This window comes from Nuphar pumila, chromosome 2, assembly GCF_984573655.1.
Source record: "Nuphar pumila chromosome 2, dmNupPumi1.hap1.1, whole genome shotgun sequence".
Lineage (NCBI taxonomy): Eukaryota > Viridiplantae > Streptophyta > Magnoliopsida > Nymphaeales > Nymphaeaceae > Nuphar > Nuphar pumila.
The window spans coordinates 75,118,701-75,133,216 of NC_143250.1; the positions used below are offsets into that span (position 1 = coordinate 75,118,701).

The 14,516-nt window shown below is 37.0% G+C and overlaps 1 protein-coding gene across 1 annotated transcript in view; it reads right to left on the reverse strand.

Annotated features, from left to right (window-relative positions):
* Positions 1–1,988: 1,988 nt before the first annotated feature.
* LOC149845778 (GTP-binding family protein) overlaps positions 1,989–14,516 on the reverse strand; it is a 72,974-nt gene continuing 60,446 nt past the window's right edge. Inside the window, exons 6-8 of the mRNA XM_089995997.1 lie at positions 3,234–3,337; positions 3,033–3,172; positions 1,989–2,234 (exon numbers count right to left, since the gene is read on the reverse strand). Coding sequence (XP_089852123.1) covers positions 2,150–2,234; positions 3,033–3,172; positions 3,234–3,337 — 329 coding nt within the window. The 3' untranslated portion in view covers positions 1,989–2,149. The remainder of the gene's footprint in view (positions 2,235–3,032; positions 3,173–3,233; positions 3,338–14,516) is intronic.

Here is a 14,516-nt window from a genome sequence, read left to right on the forward strand (position 1 = left end):
CATTCTAGTTCTACTATTAAACGGATAGCCTCTAGCATCTTTGAATGTGAAGCAGGATCTCTCCCAATAAAGTACTTGGGCATACCTTTGCACTTGAGCGTATCAAGGGAGCTGCAGCGAAGCTAGTTGGAGGGGCAGGTCTTATAAACCTGCTGAGGTTCAATTTACCTTCTATGGCTGCTCTAAACTTCTAGTTGTTGCCAATGAGTGGTTAAAAGCGGTTGGTTGTGGCAGACAATATCTTGAGATGCATGAAGATATCAAATGAACATTTTCACAAGTTTCACACAGAATGTCAACTTTCCCCGTTTGACAAATGTATAAGACAGTTTGCTCCGTATCCTTTGTTGATTATACAACCGAGAGTAAAAGGCAGCCCAAGGGAGCCATTTCCTTTACCTCCACCAACTCTTGTAGGGTGTGTTTCATATCCTCAAACTTCCTACAGCTTTAGGATCTGGACCTGAACATGGTTCATTCATCTTGAGATGCTTTTAAGCATAAGGCAGCTTGATCAACTTTTTTTTTTTTTGAAAGGCAAGCTGGGGTAGGCAGACCCCTACTAGTTATACAACTATACCATTGGGTTTTGAACCTGCAACGTCCCAACACAAGGTGACGTGCACTAGCTGCTCCTACCATACAAGCAGAGCCCCCCGGTGGTAACTTGATCAACTTAACCTTAACCATTTGGGAGGATTCTTTGAGTGATGCGCCCTTTGGGAACCATAATTCCCTACAAAGTCGCAGCAAATTGAAATTCTTACCCATTGTAACCATATTGAGTTCTTGAAAAACCATAACGGATTGCTTATTGTACATGAAAGATAATTTTTGAAGAATAGTCCGCCTCTATACAGACGATGCGGCCTTAAAGACCAACTTATATGTTACCTTTTGTTTGCTTTCTTTTTTCTTCTTAAATGCAATTCTGGCATTCGGTAAGACCCTTGCCAAGTCTATTATTGCAATCAAGATAAATCTTTTCAAGCACAACAAGCAAAAAAGATGAATAACATCAGGAGAACAGCGAGGGAGGGGAAGAGTAAAAAAACACAAAGGAATGTGGAATATGGTATTGATTCAAGAGTCCTAATAGCAAAGTTAACGTTATAATGGGCGACAAACACATGACAAGGCCATTTTCCGTTTGGTCATTCATTGAAGTTATAGTTTAACATGTCCATTTCTCGCCTTTGCAACCTTCTTTTAGCTGCAGTTTCTAAAACCAACTTAATGGGAGCATGTTACTAGTTTTAATTTCTCACTTTTGCATAATCGGACTCATGCTGGCAGTGATTTCTTGCTCTAGTTGACATGCTAGTTCTAGTTGCATAAGCTTCGCAAGCTTATCTAGTTGAGCCCATAACCTGTCCATGGATGTTGATCTGCCTATGGATTTGCAAGATAATGCAGCTGAGCGAGAACGCTTGAACAGCACAAGGGCAAGGTCAGATGGGGTAGATAACCAACTAGCACCAGATCACCCGTCTTGGTTGAGTTTCTTCAGCTGATCCATTCACTAGCCTGAGGTGGATCAGCTCGAGCCTCTTCAATCCAAGTTATCTCAACACTACAGCTGGACAGGGGTCGATCCGGATAAGTATTCAGTAGTCAGGACAGATTAGGCAGTGGCAAGCTGCTGGTGCGCTGATCAAGGGTCAATGCCCCACCAGCGCACGGCTTAATTTGTTGATTATGCAAGAAATGTTGTTCAGTGTTTAGCCAAAAAACATCAGGTTACCAAAAAATGCATTTTAAACCCATTCGTGGTGCCAGGGTGCTAATAACACCAAACATGTTATTAGGTGATGCATCCTTGCTTGGTTCCTACCAAACGCTACCAAAAATGCACATTTTTAGTCGTTATTTTGTTCATCTCACCAGCATAATTACTAATGCAACCCTGTTATTAGGCGTTAGATCTAAGTTTTCAACAAAACCTTTTTGTTTTCCCGCAAGGATGAAAATACACTCGCAGATTTGTCTTTCGTCTCTAATGAATTTCATCTGGAATTAGCAGCATTCATATTTTTCTCTTCCGTAACAGCTATATGTACATACAAAGATACAAACTATAGCAAGAGCAGTCAACTATGGTGTTTCCAACTCTTAAAAAGTGAAAAAGAAACTTCTTAGAGTTTGGTCATCATGCCTTTCTGACCAACAGAATAAGGTGCACAAGCCGCTTCAAGATGGATCGCAGTTCTTCAGTAGCTTCCATCCCTATTCTCCTGCACGTGGCAGTTCCAGAGAAGTTAGGTCTTAAATAGACTCGGGAAAACATAAGCCTACCAACCAAACATCTGCAAAAAGGATGCATATAGACTAACATCTGGTTTTCAAGTTTCTAATAAACCAACTGGGCCAGTAATTTCAGGATTCAAACATGAGACCCCTCAGTTACGATGGTGCAACTATAGGCCCAGCTCAACAATTGGTTTTCAAGAATGTTCTATTTGTGCTGAATCAATAATGGGTAGCTGGCCTGAAACTGATTTAAATTAAGCTCAGAAAAGCATCCACCTCCAAAAGGAAAAGTAATTTAAGATGCAACACCAAATAGAATTGAACAAGGGTCACACCATTTCAGTGATTAACCCAATAAATGAACAAATATGATTTGTAACTAGACATACAGAAGATTCAAGAATAAAAGTCATGCCATGGTAGTTGAAAAGCTGAAACTAGCTCCCCAAACCAATCCCCAGCAATAGAAGTAATTCCAAACCTCATGGAAAAGACACTTCAAAACAATACATAGTTGAATGATCAAACTAATTCCTTTTAAATTTATGCCATATAAATATCTAATAAGATACGTATATTACAAGATGTCTGCAGATAGCAAACCTAACTTTATTTAGTACCAAAATGTAATTGGCATCTAAATTTAATCAAAGATAATTAAAAGAATGCATATACTTCACAATGACAATGGAATTTAAAAAACTGGCAAATCATGTAATATCATGACAAGAAAATCAAAATGGAGAAAGAGAGAGAGAATGATGGATTTCTTGCATATATACCCTATTTTTGAGCCATTCTTGCCCACAAGAATTTTACTGTGGCCTCGTTTGCGAGCGATGAAATGTTGCTCAATTCTCAAAGACCCATCTCTTAATTCTTTCCAATCAATTAGGCGATGCTCCAAAGTGTAAGGAATCTCCTGAATGGTAAGATAGTTAGGTCGATACTAGTGAAAAGCTAAATTAAGAATCTCTTAGTACCTGATGGACATGATCCAACAGTTTTTCCCGAACAACCTCTAGTGACAAACTCTTCAAAAATTCTTCATTCAATCTTGTAGGGTCTTCATCCCATGGTCTTTTAACTGCCTATGAGAAAGAAAATGACTCCGAAGAATTAGCACATTACATGCAGCCACATAATACAAAAACATCTGACGTATAACATCCTTTAAGCAGCTATTGCTATTAGTTTCAAGGTAGTGAACAGTATCATCAAAATTCACCAAATATTGAAAATGGAGAGATGATGAAAGCATGTTCACTATATATATATATATATATAATTTATTTATTTATTACTTAATGTGATCTTCCATTCCCCAGTAAAGAGGTGATGAATAGGAGATACGATTTGGACAGTAACCGTGCAGTTCATCCATTTTCTTCATTCCAGCTCACATTTTCTGCCTGCTTTTCATAAAAAGATAGTAATGCAAGATAGATGTTAACTTGGTGGAGAGATGTTACTCACTAGGGTTCACCTTGACATTTTTCTCTGGAAAGTACAAGACCCTTGAAACATTTTATTACAAAAAGAACAAAGACATGAGGGAAAAAGTTAACTCAGGGTAATGGATTCCACAACCAAACTAATACAAAATAGAATCTTAAGTAATAGCAGTCATCTGGCTACAAGCATGAAAGTTGGCTGCCTACCTGTATACATGACTCAAAATCTGGTGTCGTACAGCTCGAACAAACTCATAAAAAAAGTAAAGAAAACCAAAAATCATGTTGATCAATTGGTGAAAAGCCTAAAACACTAGGAGAAAGCTACCACATGCTACCAACAAATGCCACTCTGAGTGCTGTATTTAGCATACTAATGAAGCTAGATTCAGGAACTTAGAAACTAGAAAAAACAAACGAATTTGACAGATATTGAAGTTAGAGTTTCAAAACTATAGATTAAAGGATCAGGTTAATGATGAGAATAAAATGTCAAAAATGAATCTTTTGAACACATGAGCAAGATTTTTTCCCCTAAGAGGAGATGGCTGCAAATAATATCTAAACCAATAAGAGGAGATGACTGCAAATATATCTAAAACCAATCAAAATACATAGTTAAGGGAGCATTGGGATTTAATAAAATGGAAAGGAGGCTTGGTAAATGAAACTGTCACTTTCACACGCAGAGATAAGCTTTTCTTGGGGCAACCTTTTCAAGCTCTAAAGAGAAGAAAAACAATCAATTTCCAAAGACAAATAGCATGATCACAAAACCCAAACTAGTGGATACTTCTCACTGTACCTGAGGAACTACTACTGTAGGAACATAAATCATTTGTAGAGATGATCATGCTAAGAGTTCAGATTAATGGCATACATATCTATATTTTTACCACATTGATTGTTAAATCATGAAGTACGGACATCTAGCATTACTAATATGTACCAGAATTTCTGTCATTCATCATTGTTACTGTAGGAGGCATCTGTGGCTTTTTTTCGCAGAGGGCATTCATGTTTTCTAGAAGTTAAAATTTTACCATACACATACCTAATTGTGCTCAAGAAATTAAATGTCTACTCCATCCAAAGTTGGATGTTTTACTTACCCTGATGCAAAGTTCAAGAGATGCCACCTTGAATAATCAATGACTAATTGGTTAATATATCAGACAGCTAGATACAGACCACCGTGAACCAAGATGGAATGAGTGATCCAAGCCATTCATCCAGAGCTTACCATGTATCAACATGATATGCGCTATCTAAAGAACCAGTTTTGTTCAAAGATAAAAGCTATTCAAACTTCCGCCAAGAAGGTAGTGCTTGTGTCAGCCAGGACTGGTTGCTCAAAGGTGTTAAACTGTCAAAGTTGTGAATTGTTGAGAGAATTGCTCTTTAGTGCTGATCTTTAACCAAGTGGGTAGGACTTGTCACGTCGGATATAGGTAGCACTCATGGGCTGGTCTAGTAGCCTGACCTTGCATAGTGTAGGTTTGTGGACATACCAAGTGGGCTGTGGACAAGGCACCCAAGCCTGGCCAGGCCCAACCAATCCAAGGGATCAGATCGACCCAGCTCATTGCCTAATCCTATTTAAAATTTAGTGGATCCAACTAGACTAATAGATAGAACCAAATATAGGTCATGATCTAATTCTCTCAGGTATAAATACATTTTTAGAAGGGGTCAATGTCCAGAACTGGCTCCATGTTAAAATTTTGGTTCTTGTTTTGGATCCAGGTTCATGTATAACTTGATCTTAATTTTATTTCAAACCCAAGTCTAGACCCAGTTCCATTTCGAATCTAAATTATAATCCACATCCAAGTGCACGCATCATTTTTTTTATTTGCAAGATGGGGTTATGTAAACACCCCAAATTTTTATCCTCATCCAGTGTTTACATTTCATATATCATCGCAATATCATTTCATCCATTTGACATGTCATCTCATTGCATTGCATAGCATTGCATGTCATTGCATGTCATTGCATCTCATTATCGAGGTTCAGCACTCCTGTTTTCAAAATATTTAATCCAGATTCGAGCTTTTAAAACTTTTCTTTCAAAATCAAATTTAAAACATGGGTTTTTAATCAACATTCTGTCATTTGCCAACCTCTAAGACCTTATATTTTGAAGTGTTTTTCTCAGGAAACAATCTGGATTCATTTTAAACTCAATTTTCAACTGATTTCAATTCTCAGATGAGACCCATTTAGGTGGTGTCGCTACTGGATTCCTTCATTTATCAAATTTTTCAAAAATTTCAGAGTCCTAGTTGGATCAGGACTCTATCTTTTTATCTTTTTATCTTTTTAAAACATTTTCAAAACTCCATTCTGATTTTAAACCAGTTATAGTCATATCCCTTGTCAGTTTCATCCGTTTTGGCTAAAATCTTAGAGTCCTAGTTGGATCAGGACTCTTTTTCCAGAGTCTCAGTCGGATCAGAACTCTACTTTTTACTACCTTTTCTACCTGTTTTGGAGAAAACCTTTCAAAATCTACCGTTTTGGCCAAAATCACAGAGTCCTAGTTGGATTACGACTCTTCTTCAAGAATCCCAGTCGGATTAAGACTATTCTTCAGAGCTTCAGTCGGACTAAGACTCTATCTTTTGTCACTATTTTTACCTGTTTTTAACCAAATCTTTCAAAATGAGTCAAAAACTCAGAGTTTTAGTCAAAACAGGACTCTGTTCAGAGAGTCATAGTTGGATCAGGACTCTGATTCTGATTTCAATTTTGAAAGAATCTTTCAAAAATCTTTCCATCTACCAAAACTATTATACTTTTATCAAAGAATTTCAAAATTCTGAGGTTTTATCCCAGATTCCTGATCAAATCAGTACTCTACCCCAGAGTCCTGATCGAATCAGGACTTTATCCAAAGTTCATTTTCTCACTTCATTTTCACTGGTTTTCAAAAACTTTGCTTAAAATTCATCATTTGCTTACCAGAAAAACCAAAATTCTTAGAGTTCTGATTGAATCAGGACTCTTTCTCAGAGTCCTAATTAGATCAGGACTCTGAACCAAAACTTCAATTTTATACTGTTTTTCAAAATTCTCTTATTTGTTTTCTCAGAAAATCCAAAAATCCAAAAATCTGAGAGTCCTAGTTCAATTAGGACTCTGTCCCCAGAGTCTCAGTTGAATCAGAACTCTGTTTTATTCCAATATTTGTTATTGTTTTCACTGTTTTCATAAGTTCTTTCATCTGTTTTTCAGAAAATACCAAAAAATTTCTAGAGTTTCAGTCCGATCAGGACTCTGTCCCAGAGTCCTAATCCAGTCAGGAGTCTGTTTTAAAGTCTGTTTTTACTTCCATTTTCATTTATTTTCATCTGTTTTTCAAAAATTAGGTCATTTTGTAGAGTCCAGTTAATTCAAAACTCTATTTCAGAGTTCTGATTGAGTTAGGAGTCTAACCCTAACTGTATTTTTTGACTTATTTCATCATTTTTGATAAAATCTTTTCAAAAACTCTTTTGTTTGGCTTTTAAAATCCAAAATCTCAGAATCCTAAAATTTCAAGACTCTAACCCGGAGTTCCAGTTCGCTTGAAACTTTATTTTCAAAAATTCTGAATTTCAACTATTGATTCTAACCCCTTTTCAAAGTCATTTTCAGTGTTTATTTCAAATTTTTCAAAACCTGATGTGGGCCCACTTAGTTGGCACCATATCCTGAGGAGTTCTGACCCAGTTAGAACTCTATGTGTTAAATTATGTAATCAAACTTGTAATTTCGTATATATATTTTATATATATAAGGTAATACATATATATATATAATATATGTATATGTATTTACCAATTATATATATAAAATATATATAGTCATAGTAAGGGTAGTTTAAGAATTTTACACATATTCTTTTTCGAGAATATGCTTTTTTGTATTTTCCTTTTTTTCTTTTTCTTTATTTATTTTTTGCTTTTGCATTTAATGCATTGTACATGCATTGGGAGGGGCCCAACCCCCTAGTCGTTGGACCCCTCCAACGGTCACATTTGTGACCGTTGGAGGGGCTCCAACGACTATGTGGAGCCCCTCCCAAGGCCTCCTCCAAAGCCCTATATATATGGGCAGCTCCTCTTGTATTTCTCAAGGGATTTGGGATTATAGCCCAACCTCTTTAGTGTTTATGAAACTTATGGGTGCAAGTGCACATTTGTGATTCGGTGTGTTGTGTTTGTTGTGCACAAGTGTTCTTGGGTGTGTATGTTCACACATTTATTCTTAAGTTTGTTGTGTTATCGGCTAAAGTATCTTGTTGAAGATACTTTTACATGGTATCAAAGCCTCGTTGAAGAAGAAGAATTGTGATTCGCCTTCTTTTACATTCCTCGGGAAGCGTGCCTTCAAGTTTTTTGAAATCAAAGAGGATCCTCTTCTTCGAGCAATATTTTAGGAGCCTCTTTTGTCAAGAAAGACGCAAAAAGTAATTAAGGTACATACTATCTCTTGCATTCTTTCCTCTCTAATGGGCGAAAAAGACTCCCATTTCTCTCTTGGGTTTAAGCTTAATGGCTCAAACTATCATGTTTGGGCCGGTAATATGGAAGCCCATATTAAAGGAAAGGGGCTTTGGGGTTACGTTCATGGATCCATATCGGAACCGGAACCCAAAATTACCATTGTTGAAGGAGGGGATATTAAGATCCTTGAAGGGGATGAAAGACAAAAGGCCCTTGAAGAGTATTCGAAGAAACATGATGATTGGGAAATGAAGAACTTCAAGATCTTATCTTGGATTTTCTCATCCGTTGAGACCAAGATAAATGCCAACATCATCAAATTTAAAAGGGCTTCCGAAGCTTGGGTATATCTTGAGAAAATGTACACCTCAAGAGATCTATCCCACAAGTACTTTCTCCAAAAGAGGGCTTTGACTCTCCAACAAAATGACATGACCATTCGGGAGTATTTTGCCGAATTATCCTCTATTTGGGACGAGCTCGCAATTCTTGAACCTAAATGGAGTGGTGAGGCAATCGAATTAAGGCACAAACAACTTGAAGAAGACCGGTTCTTCAATTTTTTAAATGGCCTTAGACCCGAATTTGAACAAGTTCGGTCCTCTCTTCTCTCCGCCTTCACATCCCCCTCACTCGAAGATGTTATCACCAAGCTAAGTGGTGAAGAAACCCGTATGGGGATTGGCAAAAATAATCCTAGCATTCTTGTTGCTTCCTCTACTCAAGAAGATGGTGAAATGGCTAATGCTGTGTCAAGACCGGGAAATAACATGAGGACCTATAGACCTCCTCATTTCAAGAATCAAGGTCAAGGAGGAAATGATCGGTATGGCAAAAGAGATTATAGCAAAGTAACTTGCTATCATTGTAAAGAACCCGGACATATCAAACCCTTGTGTCCTAAATGGAAGAAATTGATTGCAACGGCTATGGCATCTCAAGTTGAAGAACGACCCTCTTTATCAAGTGAGTCTCTTTCTCTTCAACAAATCGTGGAAGCCCTACAACCTCTTCTCAAGGGAGGTACTTCCGGAGCCGCTATGTCATCCTCTTCCCCCGGTAAGACATCTTGGCTTTTAGATTCCGGGGCATCCTTTCACATGATCCCTAGTTATTGCACTCTTTCAAATTTTTCTAAAAATGTTTTTCCATCCTTTGTATCAACCGCGGACGGTACATCTCTTGAGATTAAAGGAATAGGTAATTTTGAAAAACAAGACTTCTTTGTTCCAAAAATTCGTTTTATCCCAAACCTTAACCTAAATCTTCTTTCCGTTTCCCAACTCTCGGACCATGGTTGCGATATAAAATTTTCTTCTAATAAATGTTGGATACAGGATCGCCAGTCCGGGAGATTGATTGGGGAAGGCTCTAGAAGAGGAGACCTCTACTACGTAGATTTTCTTCAAGTTCCCAAGAGTCAATTTTGCAACGTCGTCCAAAACAAAGACATTCATGTATGGCATAAGAGATTGGGTCATCCCAATATTGTTAAAATCTCGTATTTGCCTTTTGTTAAACATCTTTGTAAAAGTGACTTTTTGTGTAATGAATGCATTCTTGGGAAAATGAAATGTTTGCCTTTTCCTCAAAGATCCATGTTTACGACAAAACCATTTGAAATTGTCCATTCCGATGTATGGGGACCGGCTCCGGTAATGTCAAAAAGAGGTTTTTCATATTATGTGATCTTTGTGGATGACTATACTAGGTTTTGTTGGATCTATTTCCTTAAACATAAACATGAGGTTTTTTCAACCTTTAAAAGTTTTCACATGATGATTTCAAATCAATTCAATGGATGTTTAAAAATCTTTAGGTCTGACTCTGGAGGAGAATACCTCTCAAATGAATTTAAGAGTTATCTTGAAAATTTTGGAATTCTTCACCAAAAATCATGTCCGAAAACCCCTCAACAAAATGGGTTAGCCGAACGAAAGCACAGGCACATCATTGAAACCACTAGGACTTTGCTCATTTCTCAAAACATTCCAAAAAATCTTTGGGCTGAGGCAGCCCTTACCTCTGTCTATCTCATAAACCGACTCCCATCGAAAAATTTAAACAAAATTTCTCCCTTTGAAAAACTGTATGATAAGGAACCTGATTATAGCAGGTTAAGGGTCTTTGGGTGTAAGTGTTTTGTTCTTACTGATAAGAATGACAAACTTTCTCCAAAAGCCATTCCTTGTGCCTTTCTTGGCTATTCTGAAACCCAAAAGGGGTTTCGTTGTTATGATATCAAAAGTGATAAATTGTATGTTTCCAGAAACGTGAGTTTTTTGGAAAATGTTAGTGGATTTGATCGGTGTGACCCCCATAATGAAAATATGGATTATTCTTTTTTATTTGATTTATTGAATAAGGACGATGATACTAGTGATAATGAGTCAGATCAAAGTAACCCAAATGAACTTGAAACCGAGGAAAACATCTCCTTATCTCCTTCGTTACATCAACCTATTAAATTACCTAGAGACCCTATCACCTACTCTCATAGAGATCAAAACAACTTTAGGAGTGCTCTTGACAGATATAATGATGCGAGTCCCAGTGCCTCTCAGAATGAAGTGATCCCTCGTAGAACTGAGAGAAGTAGAAGGCCTCCTTCTAGGTTCATTTCCTATGACTCCTTCTCACCAAGATATAGAGCCTGCCTTAGTGCCATCCACTCTTATATAGAACCTAGAAATTTTGAAGAAGCACGTAGATGCCCTTAATGGATTAATGCCATGGACAATGAACTTGAGGCTCTGAGAAGAGCCAAAACCTGGGAATTCCAAAATCTTCCTAAAGGCAAGAAAACAATAGGGTGCAGATGGGTTTTCAAAGTAAAAACTAAAAGTGATGGATCCCTTGAAAGGTATAAAGCTCGCTTGGTTGCAAAAGGATATAGTCAAGAATATGGTATTGACTATGAAGAAACTTTTGCTCCTGTAGCTCGTATGGTCACTGTTCGATGTCTTATAACCGTTGCCTCTATCAACAAATGGAACATCTATCAAATGGATGTGAAAAATGCCTTTTTAAATGGCGATTTAAGCGAAGAAGTCTACATGGATGCTCCTCCTGGAATGGAAACTCCTAAGGGAAAGGTGCTTCGTCTTCAGAAAGCACTCTATGGCCTAAAACAAGCTCCCAAGGCTTGGTATGATAGATTTAACTCTGTTATGATTGAGAATGGTTTTTCCTCTTGTTTTACTGACACTGCTCTATTTGTTAGAAAATTCAATGCAGGGATTGTAATTTTACTTCTGTATGTTGATGACATGCTCATCACTGGGAGTGATTCTAACGGGGTTAAAAGTATAAAATCTATCTTAAAAGATAAATTTGAAATGTCTGACTTGGGTTTTTTAACTTATTTTTTGGGAATTGAAGTGTCATACTCTCTTAGAGGATATTTCTTATCTCAAACTAAGCTTGCTTCTGAGATTATTGACAGGTCAGGTATTACAGATGAGAAGCTTTGTGAAACTCCTGCGGTTGTAGGAGCAAAGATGAAAATTGAAGATGGAGTTCCCCTGTTGGATCCTACACCCTACAGACAGCTTGTAGGATCTCTGATGTATCTGAGTATTACCAGACCAGATATATCCCATGCAGTCCATACTGCAAGTCAGTTTCAGCATGCGCCTACATCCGTTCACATGAGTGCCATCTTACGGGTCGTAAGATACATAAAGGGTACTCTAAATAAGGGAGTTTTTCTGTCATCTTCCTCTAACTTAAAATTGATTGCTTATACTGACTCAGATTGGGGAGGTGACCCAAATAACCGTCACTCCACCACTGGTTTTTGTGTGTTCTTAGGAGACTCACTAATTTCATGGAGATGCAAGAAGCAACAAAAGGTGTCGCTCTCCTCAACTGAAGCTGAATATCGTGCCATGGCCACTACTACCATGGAGATTGTTTGGATTCACCAACTACTAGAAGACATGGGGATCAAAATTGAAGGACCCACCAAGCTATGCTGCGACAACAAAAGTGCAATCTACATTGCAAAGAACCATACCTTTCATGAGCGGACTAAACACATCGAAATGGACTGTCACTATGTTCGTGAAGCATATCTCCGAGGAGTAATCGATCTCCCTTATGTCACGTCCGAATATCAGTTGGCAGATTTCTTTACTAAAGCCTTGTGCGCTCCGCGGTTCAACTTCCTTCTTGGCAAACTGTCGGTCATCTTGCCCTAAGTTTGAGGGGGGGTGTTAAATTATGTAATCAAACTTGTAATTTCGTATATATATTTTATATATATAAGGTAATACATATACATATATATAATATATGTATATGTATTTACCAATTATATATATAAAATATATATAGTCATAGTAAGGGTAGTTTAGGAATTTTACACATATTCTTTTTCGAGAATATGCTTTTTTGTATTTTCCTTTTTTTCTTTTTCTTTATTTATTTTTTGCTTTTGCATTTAATGCATTGTACATGCATTGGGAGGGGCCCAACCCCCTAGTCGTTGGACCCCTCCAACGGTCACATTTGTGACCGTTGGAGGGGCTCCAACGACTATGTGGAGCCCCTCCCAAGGCCTCCTCCAAAGCCCTATATATATGGGCAGCTCCTCTTGTATTTCTCAAGGGATTTGGGATTATAGCCCAACCTCTTTAGTGTTTATGAAACTTATGGGTGCAAGTGCACATTTGTGATTCGGTGTGTTGTGTTTGTTGTGCACAAGTGTTCTTGGGTGTGTATGTTCACACATTTATTCTTAAGTTTGTTGTGTTATCGGCTAAAGTATCTTGTTGAAGATACTTTTACACTATGCCATTTCAAAACTTTTAATTTCAAGTTTACTTTTGAAGATCTTTTGAAAATTCTCTCAATTTCAAGCTTTAAAATCGTTTTTGAAAATTCAAGTGAGGCCCACTCAAGGTGGCGCCACATTTGTAAAAGTCAGGGTTAGACTAGGATTAGTCAATGTCCTATCTAGGTTAGATGTCTAGGTGAGTCAAAATTTAATTTTAAAAAACCCCTATCTTCACTCTAGTTTCTAACTTTGATTTTAAAGTTTTAAAAAATTAGGTTTTTTTGAAAAACCCAAATGGCACCACATTTCGGGTCTTTAGGTCAATTAGAAGTCTAATTAGTAGTCTTAGGTTAGTTAGGGGCTTAATTAGGAAGGTCAAGAGTCAAATTCAATTAGGAAAAATCACCCCCCACTAATTGTTTGAGATAGGTTTTTAAAAGGGACAAAATTGGAATTAATTAGCCTTTTTTTTAACCTAATTTTTTCTATTTAAAGAGGCTAGAGGGGAGGTTGACCCCTAAGGCTTTCTCAGCAGTTTCTTGGACCTTCTCTCTCCTCCCAGTTGCTCCCTCCATTGCTGCACCATCCAAGGTAGGATTCCTTAGTATTTTTTGATAGTTTTTATTATTTTTCAATAGATTTCACCATGGGAGCCTCCATTTTCATGGTTTAAACCATGGAATCACCATCAAGAACCTCAAGTTCAACCCAAGAAGATGATCTAAACCTATTACATGTTGTTTTCCAGGATTCTAATATGTTAGAATCGATGAAAGGTATGTTTTCTACGTTCTTAACCAAAGAAACGTGAGATTTACCCGTTAAATGGGTTAAATCCATGATTTCAAAGGTGAAAGCAATTTCAGCCATGGATTCCCTGTGTTTTATTTATTTTTTATATATTAATGTTTATTGCATGTATTCCAGCATAGAAATTAATTTAGTTTTACTGTTTAAGTATTTTTTTTATTGTTCTCATTGATTAATGCATGTTTTATTGAGTTTTATTAAATTTCTGTGTGTTTTAAGCTTAGATCAATAAAGAGCATGTTAGTTCGTATTGAAATACTCACTGTAAATTTCTGATTTTTTTATATGTGATACAAGGATATGTCAGTGAACTACTGTAAAAAAATTAGATGTTTTGGGATTCGGAAACCCTGACAGAAAAATAAAAGATTAAACCGTGATTTTCAATCGTTTAGAATCGTTGTTGAAATTCATAGGTAACTTGCAGTTGTGTTATTTCTCTCATCCGATATCCGATTCAAGATCCGTAAAGTGCAGTGGATTCATGTTGATGTGAACTATTTATTGTGAAATTTTGATAATTTTTTGCCTCTGTTTAGTATTTTTCCTCTGTCAGAGAGTCGGATTTTAAATTTAAAACTCGTTAGGGTTTACCAAAACCCTAATCGGACTTATAATGATCAGAGATCTCAACCCGTAGATCCGAATCATGATCTGTAAAAAAGAAAGTTTATTATTTTTATGTCTATTGTTCACTGCTGAAATTTCAAGAATTTTTGATGAAGTTTG